Source organism: Ixodes scapularis, unplaced genomic scaffold (genome assembly GCF_016920785.2).
Source record: "Ixodes scapularis isolate PalLabHiFi unplaced genomic scaffold, ASM1692078v2 PGA_scaffold11__112_contigs__length_91849675, whole genome shotgun sequence".
Classification (NCBI taxonomy): Eukaryota; Metazoa; Arthropoda; class Arachnida; order Ixodida; family Ixodidae; genus Ixodes; species Ixodes scapularis.
The window spans coordinates 41677811-41699185 of NW_024609837.1; the positions used below are offsets into that span (position 1 = coordinate 41677811).

Below are 21375 nucleotides of genomic sequence, written 5' to 3' on the forward strand. Positions count from 1 at the left end.
CTGCTAGTCGAGATTGTCACGCGTCGACGCCACCAAGCGGTAACGCTCGCCACTACCGTAAACTTGGCCACGCACGAACTCTTGACGAGCGTGGTACGCATTGCGCTTCTAGCTGGGCAACTTTGAAGCGGGAGGTAGAAAACAGGCGTTTACGTCATTTTGTTTCCGTACCCCTTTAAAAGCAGCGCCTGTAGCGAAGAATTTCGCTGCTAACGACTAAGAGCAGTGGCGGACAACATTCGAAATTTTTTTTAGCTATGGAGGCAATACATTTATCCAAAAACATAGCAACGTGCGCCTCTGATCCTGCTGTCGGCGTTTAGCATGTGCCTTGGCTTCATATCACGCGAATCACGTTTCTACGCACGCGTAGTGCTCACACCTGGTATATTTGTAGAGTACAAAATTATTCTAAAAGTATTTGGTTAAGTTAAATTTGACCACCCGTAATTCGTACTGCAAGTGAATAAATGTTTGCTTATCAATATGTAGGTAATAGCCATCGGGTTCCGAATTCCGCATAGTCAGCAAGACAGTGCCAGCAAGCATCATGAAAAGTTAAGATATCAATCTTTATATGCGTTGTGAACATAATCTGTTCCTCTTTTCGTGGGACCTTGTAGCACTCTACAAAGAATATATATATTTTGCAAGTTCGTATCGATCGCTGATGTCGGCTATCAAAACAAACTAGACTACATGATCGCACTTCGTTGCTCACGGTAACTAAACCTGGTGCCTTTACGTGGGGCAGTTGAATGCGATTGATGAGGAGGCGAACAAGAGAACATTTCATTACATAACCCAGCTCTTGCCATTCGACGGTGACGACAAGCCAGGAAAATACGTTTGCACGTTAAGTTGCGTTTGTCTACGACTATAATGGCGAGTGACCAGAAACTGGTTAAAAGGATGGTGTGCAATGATGACCAGAATTTTCACTTTCCGGTCGAGTATTCGTCCGTGCCCTTGCACCACGCCAGAGAAAATACTTATTTGGCACAAGCTTGTTACCATGGGCATAATACGGTTTTCCTCCTGGCGTTAGTTAGTGCTAGTATACCGGCCTTTTTAGGCGTTTCTGTGGTTCGCCACATAATCGCCAACGTGCCAGCAGACTTGAGCTAAATATGCAACGTATTAACCAAAGAACCAGCAGCGAAATCCAAACCTGTTACTTATTTGCCACATTAGGCTCAAAGTTGCCACATGAAAATTTAACAACCAGAAGTGAATCGTAATCGTGGCACTTATTTGGTGATTTAGGCCCAAGGCTGCGACTTTGGTGCCAAAGCAACATCAGTGAAGCATAACTTTGGCACTTGTGCGGCGAATTCGGTACAAGATAACCAGACTGACCAAAGGAGAAAAAGTTTGGCTCTTCTTTGGCTTCCACGTGCTTTATGACCATAAATTCTCATGTAGAAACAAAACGTTGGCACGAAAAACGGTACTTCTTGTGTACTAGTTTCTTTATCTTTCCCTTTCACTAAGTCCCTTTTAGTTTCTTGAGAGCCTCTGGGGCAACGGCAGGTGTGGTAATTTTGCCATCGGGACAGGTAACTCCACTCTAAGAAAAGAAATGTATATTCTTGCACCCCTTATAACATATACGACACCCCAAAACTTCAGTTCGACGTAGAGCGCACTGACATCGAACCGACGGAACCAAATTGCACGATTAGCTTAATAGCTGAGTTCTCTAACTTGTCGAAATAGCTAATGTATGTGTGAGTGACTGCAAATAGCTCGTTGATACGTACTTTAACTGTTTTATATGTTATATTGCTCCGTTATCAATTCCCTCGAAAAAGTTCGGGCAGTCAGTTCGACGTCAGTGCGCTGTACGTCGAACTGAAGTTTTGGGGTGTATTATATGAGACAAAACAGTGTGAGGCTACAACTTTTCTTTTTTTTAAGTGTATCATGTTTACTGTTAATTTTTTTTAATTTTCGCTGGAGTCACTGATAGATTGAAAACGACAAGGATGGCCTTTAGTTGCCCCGCCTCCAGCAATAGCTTCCTACCATCGATGACGCTTCAGCGTATCGTGAGCCTCAGGCGTGCTTGCGCAGCCAATGCTATGCGGAAGGCAGAAGCGCGAGCCGGATCCTGGACGCCGGACATTCCAAAGAGACGCCCTGTCATTTTCATTCTGTTTGTGACTATAACAACTGTCTGTTGAAAGCAAAAATACACTTACGTAGACCTCTTCCAACCGGCTGACGTATCGAACGAGCCTCGACAGCCTCAGTAGCCTTGGGAGGCTGAGCATCTTAGCGATACGTAGGTTGCGTAATGCGCGGCCCGCGTTGAGCAGCTGGTAACTGCCGCTGTGGTCCTGGTTGAGGAGAAGAAAGGCGTAGTCGACCGGGATGGTGCTGATCAGATCCAGGAAGAACCAGGTACGGATGTAGCGGCAGGCGACCTTCCGCGGGTCCAGGATTACTTGCTTCGAGTTGTCCCGATTCAAGAGTCCTGCGAAAGCATGGCATCCCCGAAGAGGCAAGAATAAAATCAAGGAGTTCTTCGTGTTATAAAAGCTTACACGCAGAAATAAATTTGTACCTTCACAGTCCGAAACACTCAATGTACAGTGCTGAGTGTAAAGGCTCGTTTACACTGTACGATTTCTAACGTTAAGTTACGTTACGAACTGTTACGACAACTTACGACCACCCGTGACCATGGCAAGCAGCGACGCAACACGAGTTTTAACGTAATGCAAGGAGTTGGGCTTGGCTGAACTTTTCTTCAGAATTCTTACGACCGCTTGCGTTCGACCAATCGGGACTTGCGGAAGCGAAGCTCCTGGGCACGTGCGCTACGCTCGGAAGCCCGGCGGCCCGGCGCTGCTCTCCAATATAAGGTAAGGCAAATATGGCGGTGCCATGTATTGTTCGCTTTAGAGGAATTTTGTCATAGTGCTGCACTATTAGGAACGTTCAGCGGCAAGGAACGGTGCAGTACGCTTTCGCTTTGCCCTACCTCGTTTCAATTACAAAGCATGAGCGGTAATCTCACCTCACTTTTTAGATCGCCTTCTGAATGTGGCTGTTCCTAAGCCTAGAGGGACGCAGTAAGCTTTGACATGGCTACGTCTCGCAAATTTTAGTAAATTACGGCGGGTTGGAGCTGAGCGAGTCGGTTCATATCGTTTAATGGCACCAGCTGATGAAGTATGAAAACTACGCGTTCAACCACTGGGCTATCAAATGTATTGAAGCCTTCTTCCTCTACTACTATCCGTATCTACAACCTAGATGAAAGCACTATTCCGGCTTGATCGAGCCAAAACAGTCCTACTGTATTGTGTTGACTCGTTCGGCAGGACGCAGAAGCAGCTGGAGCCAGAGGTAGGAAAGCTAGACGAAGTTTTGCTAAATAATTCCAACATCAACAGCATACTGGCTGTGTAGTTACACTCACATGTTACAATGTTACAATCGCACATACACAAGCCGTAGCTAAAATCCGTGGGCATGCCTCCTTTCAGTCATGTTGCGAGCCTGTTAGCCCTTCTTCAAGAGCACAAACGCATTTTTTTTTTTTTTGTTTTGCAATCGAAGCAGGGCCAGCGGTGTACCAGCAGGCACCGCGGACGGCAGCCATATTAAATGATACGCTGTTGGCTGACTTTAATCATTACCAGAGGATTCATATTGATGGAAAAACAGTGAGTGTGCAGGCGAGCTGGTGGAAGTTGACCATGGCGTAGAATACCCGAGACTGTGGTAAAAGCTGGGAAACTTGGTCTAAAAAAAAAAAAATACAGGGGAAAAGAACTTCCGATTCGACGTTTCGTCCCCCTGTCTTTTTTCTTCGACCACGTTTCCCAGCTTTTACCACAGTCTCGGGTATTCTACATCATGATTCATATTGGTTCTTTCTTACGGACGGCAGGGTACAGTGTGAACGCACAGATCGTAAGCGGCCGTAACGTGAGTTGTCGTAAAAGTTCGCAACGTAACTTAAATAAGAAATGGCACAGTGTGAACGGGCCTTTAGGCGAGGACACCAGGACAAAAAGACAGGAGGAGAGTGCACAATTCACAGTGGCTTACAGTTCTCCTTCTTTTGAGCTTGTCTTCGAGTGCTTCCGTGTACCAATAATGAATTCATTTTATGTGCCAACATTGTTTTTGTGACGTCACAGTTTCACTGTTTTTTTTTAGATCAAACAAAAGGTTGAAGACATTTCTGAGAAGCGTTTGTTATCTGACGTGTTGAGGCATGCGTGATCTTTACATTTTCTTTTTCTGATGATCTCTTTGTTCTAACTTCGTCTTTTAATTATTCTGGTTTAGATGTGAGCTGCATAATATCAGAATTTGAAATGTTCATTTAAAGGGCAACTCCGCTTCATTTGTGATATTTAGAAAACTACGTAGCCCTCTTCAGTATCACATAGGAAGACCCCATGTCAAATATTACGATCTAATTCCGTCTATATATTTAATAAACTGGTCAGCAAACTTTCAAATCAGCCAAGTCGCCGGAATCTGCTAACTCCAGCGTCCGACGTGAGGCGCAATCGTCAGCGCAGTCAATGCGACGGAGTTGGAGCGGCCAACGTTGAGCCATACGTCAGAGGCATGATTACGTCCTTCTCACCTTTTGTTTGTTTTTACTTCTCAGAGCGAAATTGAACGATGACGTCATGAGTTTCTCCTCCCGGTGTTGGCTGAACGGCGTCCACGTGATCACCCTCAAGCGGATGCGCTAGTTTGCGCTGCCCTGCGCGCTTATCGGTCTGTTTCTCCGCTCCCCTTCTCCTCTTTTGTCTTCTCCCCCTCCCCCTCTCCCCCGCGCCATCACCGTCCACGCCATGCAAAGCGACCTGCCCGCGTCGCGTGTCCTGTCCCTCGCCCCCACGAACGTCACAAGACCACGTGGTTCGACGTGATGTGGCCATGACTCTGACGGCACGAGACCAATGTTGCCTGACGCAACCGAAGTTTCGGTTTCGGTATCAGCTGATGTTAAAATTAAGATTACACAAATATTATTCCACATTTTGCGAATCCGAGGACGTAGAGCTGTTTAGTAGCGCTTTGTGAAATGGAATCACATGTAAGCCTAAAATTTTCGGAATTGAGCGGAGTTGCCCTTTAAACGACCTGAACACCGCAAGCGCTGATAAAAGCAGCTTGCACGTGATTTCACAATCGTAGCTGGATTTTTCTCTAGTTAATCATAGGGGTCACGGCCTCCTGGCCAACTAACGAGGTGGCCTATATAGCTTGAAAAAGACAGTATGTATGCACGTGAGCTTTCCCGAGTCAAACGATATCATAAAACTTCTCCGAGACTAGGGTAACAAAATTAGGAAGTTTTTAATAGACAAAAAAAAAGAAACAAAATGACGTCATAATTGAGAAGGCCAATAACTAAAAAAAGAAACTTTAAAGCTAAAAGAACAAGAAACGAGCATGGTTCTAAGGGATGCCCAATCAAGGCACGTTTTTTTTTTTTGCAGTCATAGCATTTATTGTATCCGAAGTGGAGGTTTTCCTCTATTTCCAGTCCGACTTGGGACGATCTTTTAAGGCGGGGGGGGGGGGAGCTATTCTTTGCTTCCGTTCTTGGACAGAGGTGCAAGCTCCTCAGAGGTGCAAGCTCCTCAGAGGTGCAAGCTCCACAGAGGTGGAGCGTTCTCATCACGTGAGTTCGGACAGCCATTCACACGTTATGCTGTCTGTCATGAAAATTTTCGTTGTTGTTGCCAGCTCCCACCTTCCCAAGAACAAGCATTGAGAGGAGACAACGGAGAGGAGGCGAGAAGGAAAGCCGTGCTGTTTGCGTGGCATCCAAATTGAAAACGAAGGCGCGCGCCGCTACGTTTACGTTTATAATGCGAAAACACTAACTGTCCCATGGAGCTTACCGACGTCATCAGCTTTTAAAGCCGCGCCAAGCTGACCTACCCTATCCCAATGAAGCAAAGCCTGTCGTCTGTAGCAGAAATCTGAAGGATAGGCTCCTATTGGCTGGTGCGCGTCATAGTTTTAAGGAACGAGGCTCCCATTGGCTCTCGCGCGACGTTGTTTTAAAAGACACCACCAAAGAAGCACTCTCTATGGCGGTGCAGCGCACGCAGAGAGCCCTAAGGCCCCTGTATACTGAAAGGTAGTGCAAACCACTGTCTAAATTGAGAAAGAGAGGCTTTTCTTTGCCCATGCCCTTTCCCTCTCAAACATTCTCTTTCCCCTCGCTTCAATTGGATCGGGCGCGACACGTGGCCGTTGCCTTCTCGTGATCCTGCGTGATTCGGTGGTCTGCTAGAAATCAACGCCATCACTGGGAATGCACAAACAGCATTGCGAAAGGGAAGAAGCGTCTTGTCGTTCCGACGGGAAAAGAAAATCTTCAGCGACGAAGACAATGGCTCCACCGGATCGGTCGGAAAAGTTTCGACAGCCTCCGAGGGAAACTTTGCCAGGTAAGTCATTTTAAAACTCTGGATCGTAAACCTGTCTCTTTCGGTCTCGCCGATGAAGATTGCCTAGTACGAACATGAGACGAGATGAACACGGAATAAAATTACCGGCATGAAGAACTTTGTACGTCTTTTCCCGCGTATTCCATAATATAAACTGATTCGCTCGCTCTTAGCTCGCTTGCATTGAGTGGCCGATTTGAGAACAATTCGTTAGAGAGTGGGGTGCCACTAAGATAAAGAGGGCTGTAGTGTTACCGCGAGCGTATTGCGTCAGTAAAAGGAGAGTCACCAGCGATGGCACGCCTCGGGCTTTTGTTTGTGCAACATATTTCCGCGACCGGTGCTTCACAAATCGCAACTAAAAATATGCGATACTGTATTTATTTTTTTAGGATCGCTTCACGAGCGATAAGTTTGAGCTAGTGATCTTGGCAAAGACTGCCCTTGAGAAACTCAAGACATATGCATCTCCTTCCGTTTTTTCACACCGACCTCTTTCGAATGTGCGATATTTTGCTTTCTAGCACATATCTTCTTGTCTTCATCTTTGTATGTGATTTGTCTTTTGCGAGTAAAAAAATAAACATCATGTATTAGCAATAAAAAATGGCTCTTTTTTTTTTCTTGAAGGTTTTGCTGAAGGAGTTTTGTCCTCATTTTGTAACTCACGCAGTAATTAGGTACACCCGCGGGTGCGCGGCAAAGCTTAGACGCTTTGCAAGTTAACTCAAGGGTGTACCTTGCGCGTGAGAACGTCAAAACAATAACTCGAAACAGGAAGAATGAGAGGGCCTCACTACTATAGGGAATAAATGAGAAAAGCGCTAGCAAAGCAACTGAGCTCGCGCTATATTTTTTTTTATTGTAACGGAGGGGATACATAGAGTGTATGTGATGGGTAGTTATACGCACGCGGCGCGTAAATAGCAGACGTCACCTATTCCTCCGCGCGCATGTGCACATTTGCAAGTAGTATTCGACGTCTATAAAATCTGTATGAAGTAAACCAAGCTGCTGGGTTCACAAAACTATCGGTTATGCGAAAAATTACCGAAAAGTCCTGTTTTTGCACTCGTAGTGCTGTCGTATATTTGCCTATCTCGAGTGATGCCGATTCTCCAGGAAAGGGAGGGGGGAACGGGGAACGGGGGGAAGGTGCCGCCGATGTACGCTGGAATCTAAAGCCGGTTTGCTTTCGTTGTTCTTGTTTGGTCGGAGAAACTCTGGCAACAACGCACGTTCAATATGGCGCTGGTATTGTTTTTTGGTTCGACGGGAAGCGACAAGTTCCGCGGTTCGCGAGCGCATGTAGCAAAGACGTGACCGGGAGAACTGTTTCTTTGATGTTGCCGGGAGACGGAAACTATCATTCGTAATCGTCGTGTGTGCTTTGAAAGCGAAGGGAGTCACAGAATCCACGAGTGCGCAACCTCAAGGCAACGTTCACGGTAGCGCTGCGTTGACTTAGGCGATCACGTTTTGTTTGTTGCGACACCTCGATGAGACAAAGAACTGAAACGTTCGTGGTGTGTGTTGCAGGGCTTGGAAATAGAAACCCACACTAACACGGAGCGCAAAATGGTTGTTGTGGTGTTGAGGTTCAACGTGTTCAGTCCCGTCGTCGTCAGCTGATCCGGTCCAGCTGGTCCGGGAGGACGCAGCGAGCGTCTCTAAAAGTAGATCTTCCTTCGTTCCGTTTCAAAATGTGGAATATTCCCGACGCATACCGCGAGTAAAAAGCTGCGGGCGTTTTCAACAAAAATACGTCATTTTATTTGAACAATGGGCTCCGGAGTGTTGTTCTAAATCTGCCGATTTTATGCTTCGTGTTGGTGACTGAGTTTGCACAGCGACGTGTCTGCACATCGACCCATACCGCTCGAGTAAGATGATTCGGTCCTGCAAACGACCGGTTAACAGAATTTCAGGAAAACATAAGTCACAACCAATATTTTCTTGTAAATTTCTTGTAAGTTTGTTGCGCTCATCATGCTGTGTGAATAAATGTGGGTAAGATTTCCTACCTGCCCACAGATGCATGAACTGAGACCATTTTTTTACGGAGTGAACATAGTGCTTTTCTTTACTTTGGGAAGAGATGTGGGTGCATTTATTGTGGTACAATCACTTGAGAGTTTAGAGAATGGGTAGGGCGATCAAGCTTTCCCAACTCTGTCTTTTTTTTATCACTGGTACTGCCCCTAGTTTCGGGTTGCAGTTTCAGTAGGCATACCTACTAGCAGGTACAAACTGCTCTAAAGGTGTATTCACACGGCGGACAAATTTCGGGAACCATGTCCGCGGACCTGTGAAATATGCGTATCACGTGGCTTCGATGTCACAACGGACTAGTCCGCGGACTTGTGCAAGTCCGAGGACATACGAATTAATACTGCATGGTTGCCGTGGACCAAGGCGAGAACTGCGAGTCCGAGCTCGTACCTTTCTGGCTGCCTTCGCTGCACGAGATATCTGTTCAGGATTGGTATTTCCCAACGCTCCCACCTCGCGCCAGAGCCTTGGTGGTGCTTCGCTGCGTTCCAAGCAACAAGAAGACGGCCACGCAACGCACGTGACGGTCGATTCCAATCCCGCCAGCGTCTGATGAACCTGACATTGAAGACGACAACGATGAAGGATCTCAGCGATGAAGCGACGCTGTGTTTAATCGCACTCGTAGAAGAGTTTCCGCTGCTTTGGTGCCTTCAAGACGACCAGTACCGCAACAACGGCATAAAATCAGAGCTCTGGAAACAAATTGCCAATGAAATGCAACGGCGCTACTCCCAGTATGGGCCTTACACGGAAGGTGGGTTCATTGAAGGCGGACTAATTAGTGTCGACCCCGAGTTGTATTTGACCGCTTATTATTGTCTGATATTTCAGAGGGAGTGAGGAGCTTTTTTCAAGAAAAGCGACGTATCTACAGACGGGAGAAGGAAAAGATCATGAAAACGAAGAGCGGCCAAGCTGCGGGGTAGACGTACAACGGTAGATGGAGGTTCTACCGCAGTCTCCTGTTCTTGGATCGGAGCAAACCTGTCCTTTCCCGGGAGTGCAACGAATCTTACCAACACAATGATCCCAGTGGAGTGAGTAACGTTTGGCGGGTTGACCCATTCGTTTAACTTAATTTTTTAGACCTATCGAACGAAACGTTGTCGAGCGTTCGTTGATGGAGGTCACTGAATCCTATTAGCTTGGCTGACGTTCGAGTTCTGGCTTTGCTCTACACGCTTCAGCATTTTTTTTTCGTTCAGGCTTCAGCATTTTGTTTCGTTCACTCGTGTTTATCACGGTTTCTTGAAGTGCTGATAGTCTCTGGATAAAGCTGCGAGACACTAGGTTTCACAACCGGCGGCCCGCGGGCCGGGTCCTGGCCGCAAGGCAGTTTAATTCAAATTTCAGGGCCACGCAACAGTTTTGACCTTAAATGCAGTGTACTGGGTCCTTTATTGAGTAAGCTTTTTTTTTTATTAAATTTTGCAAGTGAAACGGCCAACCGCCGGTGAGCCTTCGATGGGTCCGACCTGCTGCGTCTATATAAAAAAAAACAACTCTCGCTTCTCCCACAATACTACGGTGGTGACATCTACGCTTGGTCACGTAACCCCATTGCCGTCCTCCTTTCAATACTAAAACTATCTCTCTCTCTCTTTATCTCTCCCTCATTGCTCTGAACAGTAAATGGCCGACACTTGCGATAATCTCCCGTGCAAGCGGGGGCTTTACATATAGTTCCTCTAGAGTAACGCATTCGTATTTCTTTTACCTTTCCAGATGGACAGTGAGACAGAATTGTCGTCTGTTATGACCGAGATGAGGGAACCCGTCCTTGGCACGGATTCCACACACACACCGCGCGGAACAACGAGTTCCAGTGTGGAAGCGTCTGGCACTCATGCGAAGCGCTCAAAGTGCGATGACGGAAAAAAGTAAGCAGATGACTGCTCCAGCTCTGGGTGGAAAGAGCGCACGGTTGCTTTCACTAAAATTGCCGAAAGTTTTGCAGCTGAAAAATGTGGCGACGACGCTGATACTTTTGGAAGAGTAGTGGCGGGCCACATGAGAAGCCTGAACGGAACCAATTTTATTGGGTGTCAGATAGAGGTATTGGAACTCGTCAAGCGTTACCTAGACCAACAGCAAAAACAAATGTAATTCAACGAACCCTATTTAAACAAAAAAATGTTAAACCAAAATTAGCATTTCGCACTCATAAGTAAAGGGAATACTTGAAAACAAACAAACGCTTGTATCCTTTGCCTTTCGTACTTATTCCATTAGGACCTGACGGCTGTTTTTGTTTGAGTGGGCGAGTGTGTTAGATTGCGAACCAATATTATAGCATGACGAAATAAAAAATAAGAAAACACTGAAGATTCTTTCAAGTTTATTTACATAAAGTTGAACAATTAGAGCATACCACAAAAGGTTTTGGTGGTCAAAGTCCCAGCACATGCATGAACGATTGTTAAGTAAAGGAAGTAGCAATATACAGCTCATGAAAAGGTATCTTTGCTTCTGCACTTGTCTGAACATGCAGGTAAGGTTACATTTTGTTATTTATCCGCAGATTAAGGCCCGCCTCTTCCCCCTGCCACGCGATGGCGCCTTCTAGAGCTCTTGCCCCGGAGCGCCCTTTGCAACTTCGTAGCCCGAAGTAGATTGTCCTTTTTCGCTGGTGGTCCTCCCTCGACGCTTTAAAAAGCACAGGTGCAGCTCGCAAATAGTTGTGCAGCACAAACGCCGCCTTAATGAATGAGGTGACCCTTCCTGGTTCGGCATCGATAGTCGTGTGCAAAAAACCTGAAACGGTTTGCCGGAATGCGCATTTTCTGCTACCCGTCTGGCTCGGCTTAATCTGAAATAAAAAAATAAAATAAAACAATAAGGAAAACGGTGTTTAGAAATGACACAATGTAGGCAACACACCTGTAGTTAAATATAACCTTTTCTCCGCCCAAATTTGTACCAGTGTATGGCTTCATTAAGTTTGTAGACAAGGGGAAGGCGTCGTCTCGTACGATGACGGGTGGACGCCGACCGGTCCAGGTCCTGAGATCGGCAGACCGGCTGTTCCGTTCTCGATGGCATTCCGCAGTGGTGTCGTCCTCCAAATGCCTCCATCTCCATCAGACCCAGGTGCGCCAACATCAATGTACAAAAACCTGCTGTCTGCGTCCACAAGAGCAAAAAGCACGATGCTGAAGGTCTTCTTGTAGTTAATATACACAGATCCAGAGTTTGGAGGTTTGATAATTGTGACATGTTTTCCGTCCAGCGCTCCAATACACTGCGGAAACTGCCATCTTTCGTAAAAGTTCTTCATTATCGCAAGCCACTCATCTTTCGTCCGCGGGGACACCAGATATTTTGGTCCCAGCATTTTGTAAATGGTGTCACAAGTTTCAACGAGAAACACGTTGACGGCGCTGTGGCTAATGCGGAACTGCCTGCTTACGGATTGTTGACTTTCGCCTGAAAATTCGCAAGAAAACAAGAAACACGGCTAAGTCGAGCGTAGCTCTCAAATATGCTAAAACAAGGACAAAAGTAAGAAGAATAACCACACACCTGAGGCAAGAAACCGCAGCGTCAGTTGAAGTTTGTCTTTGGTTGGGATGGCTGGACGCATTTCAGTGTCGAGTTTTTGTATGATGTCAGCAAACTGGTCGGAGTCAACGCGCAGCAAGCGGCGGTGCTCTACGGGGTCGCTCTCCAGAACTTCTTGATAGAGTAGATTCTGTATACCGAGTTTCTTCTTGGGCATCCATGTTTTAATCCATGGTTTTTTTGCGTCGATATTAGGTGCTTCCGCAACTTCTTCATCCGCCATCATGAGAGCACAAGCCACAACAACTCGTGAAGCCTTGTTGGCCTCCATGTTCGAATTGAAAACAATTTCCAGTCGTTTTCTTTCTTTTTCTTTTCGGCTCCTCTTTTCACTATGCGCAGGAATCCTCGAGCATCTTCCACAGCTGTAGCTCGTGCGTACTAATCGTACAGGAAAATGAGCAAAGGTCCATCCGTGCACGAGAACCGTGAGAGGCATATATAAAAAAAAGAAAACCGCTCGTGCAACGAAGTGTACCACGAGCACTTCCACGCAATCGGTTCCTGGGCTTGTCCGAGGACCACAGCGGACTCGAAAAAAGGCAGAATTGGATCGCTTTCAAAACCCCTATAATCATGGTCTGGCAGGTCCGCGGACATATTCTGTGACGTCCGCCCACGTGATACGCAAGATATATCAGGTCCGAAGACACGTTCTTCAGGTCCGTGGACATGTCCCTTGGTTTTGCCTGCTGTTTTTGCAAATAACAATGGCCGATTTTATACCCCGGAAAAGGTGACGTCACGCCTTTCGTAGGAACTTGTCCGCGGACAAAGTCCTGCGTGTGAATACACCTTAAAGCAGGTAAAAAAGTGGGCAGTCAGGACGGTGTGGACTACGTGTTTCGCGCTTTTAGCAAGGTGACTGGGGAAGTGCTTTCGCGAGGTATGGGCAATATGCAAACGATTTTGTTATGCCCGTCGTTTGCGTGTCTCCAACAAAACGAACGAGATGATCTACAAAGGCGTAATCACAAGCCAAGATTTACGATAACAGTTAACATTCAATTCAAACAACATTACGTAAGATGGTTCGGAAGCTGAGAAAAAAATCTGTCATCTAACGCAGAATTCGGACGTCGGAAGGCTTCTGCGGACAGCTCTTACGTAATAACTTGCTGTGCAGGGTTTTTTTACGTAGCAGCTATGTCTCAGTCGCAGACGTTCGGTGCAACAAGTGCGAATCTCGAAGGCCTCCGCAGCGAAATGACGAGCACATACCTGGACACATTTGTCGCCTCCAGCCAAATAGCATTCAGGTTGTCGGGGCGAAATGGCTGCTGGAAGACTCGCTTTCGCGATCACTCATCTGGCAGCACTTTACAAAGCAACGGCGCCGCCTTACAGAAACTGACATCTCCAAAAAGCCGACATTTGATCGCGCAAGCACAAAAAAGAAAGAAAAAAGCACGCAAAGAAAGCAAAGAGGAAAGCGGAAGTAACAAACCGCGCTATGAAAGCCAATACCTCGCGTCGCTTCCTATCACTAACACCTGCGACAGCTGCTAAACACACACTACTTCACTTCAGAAAGTCTCACTTAAGCACCTGGGTTCAATACGAAACACTGATTACTTCAGCGAAGCGACTATAGTTAAGGTAGGCGAGACGAACGGGATCAGACTTCGGTGGCCATAAAAGAATGGCGAAGGTTTTGTTTGTTATGATATAAATCCAAACGGAAGTGCCCGTCTAGTAAACCTTTTGTAAAGAGTGATAACTCTCATTAACTGGGTTATTCTTTAAACGCAAAAATATGCCGCTCAAAAAGAAATTACCACATTACAAAGGTTTAACAACCAAGATCTAACCTGTCAATCAATCTTTAGCCAACGAGAAGAGTTGCTATCACACGGCGCTCCCTGTCGGTTAGCGGCCTCTTCGTGACGTATAGCAGCCACTCCGTGGCGTATACTACCAACTTTGTGGCGCCCGACTTAAAACGAACGAAATGGCCACAAATTAAAATCAGTCTCGCGCAATAAATATTGCTGTAATTGTTTTTCGCGGAAAAAATTGTTTTGAGACATGCTTATCCTAATTAAGGTCTTATAAAAAACGCTTTTTTTTTTCTTTGCAGTTACTTTTTAAGTGACCCGGCCACCGGTAAGAGGGAGCAGCTGGGCGCAGAAACCGCACGGGCAAACTCCGGAGAGGCTGCACGGCCGAGCTCAGCGCGGCGCGACCCCTTCACGAGAGGGCGCGCTCAGCCGTCGCCCGTTACCTCGGCATTAGAGAAACGTGGCCGTCCACGCCAGTACGAGGCAGACGAACTAAGGGAGCGGAAGAACGACTTTCTTGCTTTCGCATTCACAGCTCATAAGTGCTTAGTTGTCCTCTAAATTTGTTGTTTCTTAAAACGCGCGTTTCTTTTTTTTTTTTTCCGCGCAGGGCCTTTGCTGTGTATTGCTTTGTCAGCTCTTTACCTCGTGTCTTTCCTTGAAGTTTATAATTTTTCCAACTTACTTTTTTTTCGATCTCGGATAATTTTATGACATGACCAACATCGTTAGGCTTCGCCGCTGTTGCTCGTACCTGCATGCTGCATGCCCCACTGCGACTGAGAGTGGTTATGTTACAGATGAACTTCCAGTGCAAGCACACTGACCTGTTCGGAAGTTGACGATGATGTCAAACAGGAAGACTGCATCCAAGACACAGTTGAAGGCGATCCATCGGATAGACAGGTCATCATTGAAGAACGAGATGGTCACGGGCGAGACGATAAGGTTCGACACGAGAAGCAGCGCCATGCAGAGATTCCAATAGAGCCTGTGCACAAGAGCGTAGAGTTATTAGGCAAAACACCCAAGTGAAACCGTAGGATTAAAATTTTACATAGTTCAAATAACGGTGTCAGCATGGGAATCATCACGTAGTATTCGATATTCATGGTTGCGTTGATGGGACTTTTAACTGACGACGTTGTATTTGTTCAACTACTGCATGCAAACTAATGATTTTAATCCACTTTAGGTGCCTGCACAAATAGGTTTCTCAACGTATCACGCTGCAATACACTACAGAGGTGCAAGCGGGAGGTGGATGTTTACAGTGAAAAAATCAGGGAGTAAACTTAACTCGTTCAAAAGAAAAAAGAAAACAGAAACCTGCTCTTAGCAATTTACGCCCCCACTTTGCAGACAATGCACGTTTAGGCATAAGCGCTGCCAAGAGATGGCGTCCGCCGCGTCCAGGATTGATGATTCCGGTTATTATAGCAGACGATCCCGCGAAAGAACCCGAATCGGCCGGGGCTCCATCGACCCGGCGTACGCCATCTGTCGGCAGCTCTTATCTATATACGCATGCAACGTCTGCGAAGTGGCGACATAAATTGACCAAAACAAATTTCTGTTTTTTTTTTCTTTTTTTTTTAACGAGTTAACTTATTGTTTGATTTATTTTTTCATTGTTAACTTTCACCACCTGCTAATACGTCTGCGGTAAATATCCAGCGCGATACGTTGAGAAACCAACTTTTGCATAAAATCGAAATTGACTTAAAAGCGTTAGTTTACATGCTGTATCATAGACCGATCTCACCAAGCTGCGTGGCTACGCCACCGCCGCCTCAATGTACCATTAAACGTTTAGTATTTGTGCCCGTTCGAGAACTTCATTACAGTTCCGCGATTGCAGACTACGAGACTGCAGGAGCCGCTTTGAGCACTGCCATTTATCTTTTGTTAACTAAATTAATGGTGGCGTCACGCATGCGCGGAACGTTTGGTGACATTGGTCCACTTGAGCTAAGGAAAAATAGCGGTTATTATTTTAGGCTTTGCTATGGTTCGAGCCAGCGCTGGCGCCAACGCGTCACAAGTAGCGGTGTTACCGGCAATGCATTACTTTGTGTAATCTAGGAACGTACTCATTACGTTTTTCAAACCGGTAAATCATAACGTGCTTGCGTTAAGTATGCCCAGTAACGGGTAACGTGGTTACGTTACTCGTGACATCTTCCCAAGAATTAAAAAAATAACACATATATGTTTTGCGCGTTCCTAGGCCCCCAATCATATCAATTTCTGCACTCCTATCACATACCTTTAATCTTTTGTATATTTTTTACCACTAGAACACACCCACTTTCTTTAAATACGGCGATTATGCGTACTTGTAACATCAGAACAGTAAAACCTTTCAATTCGTAAATAATAAGCCACGCAGAAGCAACCTGCGCTGCTTTTAATCCGTAGCAGTAACGCGGTTCTTTTATGTTGAGGTAACGTAGGTCGGCAACGCGTTACTTTTATTTGTAGGTAACGAGTCTAAATTTAGTTACTTTTTCTTTAACGCCTACAGCACTGGTTCGAACTCATTCCCGGTTTATAATGCCGCCTTGAGACGTTTGTTTAAATAACAGTCAAATCTATGATTTTTTAATCGAGGCACTCATCTGATACCCTCACCTCAGCCCTGGACCAACACCTCATAGATAAGAAGGCTGCAGTGTTGTATTTCTGACCTCACCCCAAAAAGGAAAACGCGGCGCGTGGATTGGAGACGAGTGCTGCGGCAGCGCTCGGCTGTGGTTCGGGTACTCGATGATTGAACACGAGCCAAATGCTTACGCACCACTCGTGCCTAAAATCCGTGTCCTGTGTTTGCTTATCTAGGTGACGTTATAAATTCAGCACTGCGGCCTTCTCATCCCTTTGTCACATCAAGAAAGAAAAAAATCGGTTTTTGCGCACAATTCATGCCTTGCAGAGGGTAGTTTTATTGGTGTTGTCTTTTAAATACTTGGTTGCCGGAAGAAAAAAATGATTTTGTTCGTTTTAGACTCGTACGTTTTGATAAAATAACAAAAAACGCATTTCAAAGTTTTTCACAGATATCGCAATGCACCCCATAAATGAGTGAATCAATATTGTTCCGCGAGAAGTCGGACTTTTTTTTTTAGAGCGCAGCTCTTAGGCGCCCGTTTCCGGGTTGAGTGGCGTCGGTGTCGGCGTAACCGCGCGTGATGCATAATGGGACGTTTCCCCGCTAAAGTTATCAGAGATCTTTTCCCGCTAAATTTCCTCGCTAACTTTAGCTGAAAACTTTCCCGTTATTCTTGGCGGGGAGATTTTCACGCCTAATTTATCATAGATATTTTCTCACTAAAATTAGCGGGGAAAGTTTCCCGTTAACTTTAGCGGATTACGTTTCACCGCTAAATTTAGAAGGAAAACTGACGTCACATGACCTCAACACCAATTCAGTTTTCCCGCTAAATTTACGGGGAAAATGACGTCCCGACTACGTGTCACGTCACCCTTGAACATTTTCAGCGGTAGGAGGAGAGGTTAGGAAAGCAGGAGGAGGAGAGTAGGGGAGAGTACAGAGGAAGAAAAGTGGCATACCCTCCCCTCCGTACTCTCCCTTCCTTTTCTTTAAGAGGTCTGGTCTAGTTTCGCATTACAGAGATTTGTAAACGTCTCATTTTTTTTCCTCCGGTTCTTGAAGTGAATAGGATTTAATGAGGTGTTGGCTGGTCAGAAAAGCAGGGAGGCACGCACCTGAAATTGCTGCACGGGTGGATGATGCAATTCCCGGCGGCCTTCTGCCGGATGCGTTCCTTCATAAGCGCCATCTTGTGGCCGAACACCTTCATGGCCAGCTTGTTGTCACCCGGCTGGAACAGTCCTTCTAGCCAGCTGCGCATCGCGGACGCCTTGGCCTCGGACGGGGCCCCGTGCCCGGGCCCCAGCACTTCCACCGAGGGAACGTAGAGGGGCACATCGTGACTTTCCTTGCCCTTGGACAGGTCTCCGATGCAGGTGGGGGCGCATGGCTGTTGCTGAGAGCCTGCTCTGCGGGGCGCAAAATCAGACGTCAAAGATCCATCAACCGACACTGAAAGTATTCAAGTACTTCGGCGCTCAAGGGTATATTGTCGCGTGCGTCAAATTTTTATATGTCTACATGGCGAAGTGTTTTTTCTAGAGATCACTATAGTCATTGACAGGTTAAAAACGGTAAGGAAAGTTAGGCTTGTCTCTACTCCAGAGCAAGCCTCTTACCATCGATGATGCTTCGGCGTCTCGTTAGCTTTGAGCGTGGACGAGTAGACAAAGCACGACGGAGGGCAATGAGCACATGCGGGAAGCCAGACATTCTAAAGAGATGCCGTTCCGTTCTGTTCCTCTCGGTAGCTGTAGAGGACGCAATTTTCAGCGAAAGCGCAATTAGTGGAGTGGCTTCTTCTCCCCATTTTTGTCCTGAAAATATGAAATTTTTAGAGCTCCTAAGCTTGTAAAATTTCTTCAAAAGTAATTGAATTCCAGTTCAAACTATATTCACTCAAGTTGAAATACTTCTTGGAGTAAGGAACAGACTTATTTAAATATTTTATAATGTACAGTAGTGTATTCTTTTAACCACTTGTGTCGAGGTCTTTTACCGAAATGTCTGTATCTAATGAAGTTTAGGTCGTTAGTCATATTTCTCTCAGCGTCTTTAATTTCGTTATAAAGAATGCATTTTTATGGAAACTGAGAAATTGAAAAATATTGTAAATTTTCAAGGTGATCACCTTGTGCCGCTAGAAAGAACATTGTGGCAAATCACTAAGGTTAAACATAGCCTTTGTTTGTGTTATCAAGAATACATTCTAGTACATAGGCTTGCGCTTGAAAAATGTGCCCCCCCCCCCCCCCCCCCTGCCTTCAGAACAATGGTTCTCTGTGCGTACAGAGCACGGCGGACCAGGGCTGAACGGCTCCAGTTGACAATACTCAGTTTCATCTTACGATGGGCCCTAGATGATACTACGAGCCACCGAAGCCACCATATCGATATCGAAGTCAATCCAATCCCACGTGAGTGTTTGATGGCCTTCAGGAAGGGCATAGCGGCCCGTGATGTACGGAGAGTCACGTGATACTTTTACCGCGCGGGATTAGCTATAATGCTTGATGATTCTGCTGCTGCTGTCTATCGTAAGGTGAAATGGTAGTGAATTGTCTTCTAGGATTTTATGTTCTTTATTTAACGAACCATTTTGTTTGGAACGAACGCCACACTTTCACGAGTAGGCACTCTACGGTATAAAAACAAAACCATGGACTATAGTTTTTGTTATTTTATTGCTTTTTAGAAAGTTTTATTTGAAAGCTTTCGGCAAAAAGATTGAAGTGTCACATAGAAACAATTGAACTAGAGAGATTGTCCCGTGCAAGGTTATTTAATTTTAAACAAACCGCTTTGTACGGACCGAATGGCACACTTTTCGGAGTACGCACTTTAGAGCAAAAAAAAAAAAAAAAAGGAGTTTTTGACTTTCTTTTTTTTTTGCAAATTCTTTTTTTGGTACCCATTGGTAAAACAATTGAAGTATCAAATAGAAAAAATATCGAATTGGGCAGACAGCAATAATTGTGTTGTGTGTATGTTTACACAACCGGAAGTAAGTAATTGAATGAGCGTCTGTCGTCTCAGCTGTAGATGGGAAATTTAGACAGTGCAGTACGATCGCCAGCCTGGGGTCTTTAACGTGCACCACGCCGGTACGATGCTAATCCAGATCGAAACGGGCAGTCGTGGGGTAGGAAGGAGGTATCCCCGTACGAGGATATTTTAGAAAAAAAAATGAGGGTCGAAATACAAGAGGTTTATTAGAATGCAGCGGGTACACTCTAAGAAAAAATGGAGGAAAAAAGTAGCAACGGCGCGTCTTCCTCCCTTCTACTGACGCGCCCCCAGGCGGACACAAGAAAACGGGAGGAACGAAACGTTCTCCTCCTTCTTCTGGCACACGGGAGAAAGTTTTCGCCCTCCCGACTCATCTTCTTTCGGTTTCGTTTTTCGAGCAGGTCGCTCACGTTATTCAATAAATAGCTGTTGAGTTGATTGAGCTTCCGCGGCAGTGAAGGCCGCCTGTAATTCCGTCTTCTAATCTAAACGTGCAGAACATTTCGGTTGCATTGACGTTTTTATCACTAATTTTATCAAACGAGCAAACGCAGCCGCTATAGAAACAGCGAAGTTCCGGAACAGTGCCAGCAGCGTCACGTACACTGAGTAAGATGGCCGTCTCCGGATTGCGGGACTCACGCGGTGCGAAAATATTAGCGAAACCACGCGGAACTGTGTCGACGTTTTAGACGTTATGGAAATCGCAGGAACTGCGTCCAAGACAGGCAGGTTTTGCTGCCGGCTGCCTGGGTGCCTTCTGTGCTGAGTTCGGTTCTGATTTCCGATGCCGAGTGCAACCGGCGTTCAACGTGGTTCTGTATTTGTACGTGTCAGCAACATAGCAGCAACATCGTGATGGCAGTGTTGTGGGTTGTGAACAGAAGATTGAAATTATCGCCGATGTGACCGTGTGTTCGCGTATCAGTGGTGTAACAGCAAGATGAGATTACGTAAACTATCGGGCATTGATGCCGCTGGTCGGGCCGTGATCGGATGGGGCGGCGTGCCGCAGGTTGACATTCCGCTTTACATTAAAGAGTTTAATACCACTTGAGACAATTAGGTGCAGTCGATCGACGTGCGGATAGTCATGTTGGAACGCTGGTCTGAACAATAAGCTCCTATCGTACAGTGGCCAATGTGACTGTCGGTTCTCTCGTCCCCGAGAGCGATTGCGCTCTGGGGAAAGGGCTGAACAGTACGAAATCGTGACGGAAAGTACGTATATTTACACTGTGGAATTTTAGCATTAAAAAACAATAGTTGGTAAAATCGAAAAAAAAAAAGCTACCCTTTATTTTGCTGCTTAAATGTACTACGGTTCCTGAAGAAACTGCCCTCCAAGTGGCGCGCTGGGATGAGCGCTAGAGGTTTTCGAGCTCGCCACGGCGTAGCTCCGTACACTTAACACCTGCCGTAAGTCGCGGCTTTGACTGCATTCAAGTTGATTGAAAAGCGATTCCTCAGCCCGTGAAGCATGACTTCCAGCTGAGTGAATATCCGCTCTACATAGATTAATTCAAGACGGCAATTGCAGCTTTGCGCGAACAGCAGAAACAGAAAAGCAAACACTACAATAGGAATACAGGATACGACGTGCCGTGCGGGGAAACAAACTCATGGCTTCGAACCGCAGTGGAACAGCTTGATTTATTGGCTTTCAAATAATTACGGCATGATCGAGCGTTTGCTTTTTAATGAGAGATTCATCCCCTGAGCCATTCAAAATACTCTCAGAGGTATGACACTGCTGGAAAAATATACACATGCTGGGAATATTTTTTATTGCTTATTCAGTCACCGAGCAATTCCGTCCGTTCAAAACGACCAGTATTAAATACGTAAACGCAGAGCCGCGTGTAGTGTTCGGGTTAGTGTGGTGTGCCGGTTGTATTGATGGTTGTATGCG

General features: G+C 46.0%; 1 protein-coding gene across 1 annotated transcript in view; it reads right to left on the reverse strand.

The window, feature by feature from the left end:
• The window catches only part of LOC8039252 (potassium/sodium hyperpolarization-activated cyclic nucleotide-gated channel 2), a 29771-nt gene extending 12026 nt beyond the window's left edge, over window positions 1-17745 (reverse strand). The window contains exons 1-3 of the mRNA XM_029979889.4: window positions 17570-17745; window positions 14668-14831; window positions 2205-2479 (exon numbers count right to left, since the gene is read on the reverse strand). Coding sequence (XP_029835749.4) covers window positions 2205-2479; window positions 14668-14831; window positions 17570-17715 — 585 coding nt within the window. The 5' untranslated portion in view covers window positions 17716-17745. The remainder of the gene's footprint in view (window positions 1-2204; window positions 2480-14667; window positions 14832-17569) is intronic.
• Between the last annotated feature and the right edge of the window lie 3630 nt (window positions 17746-21375).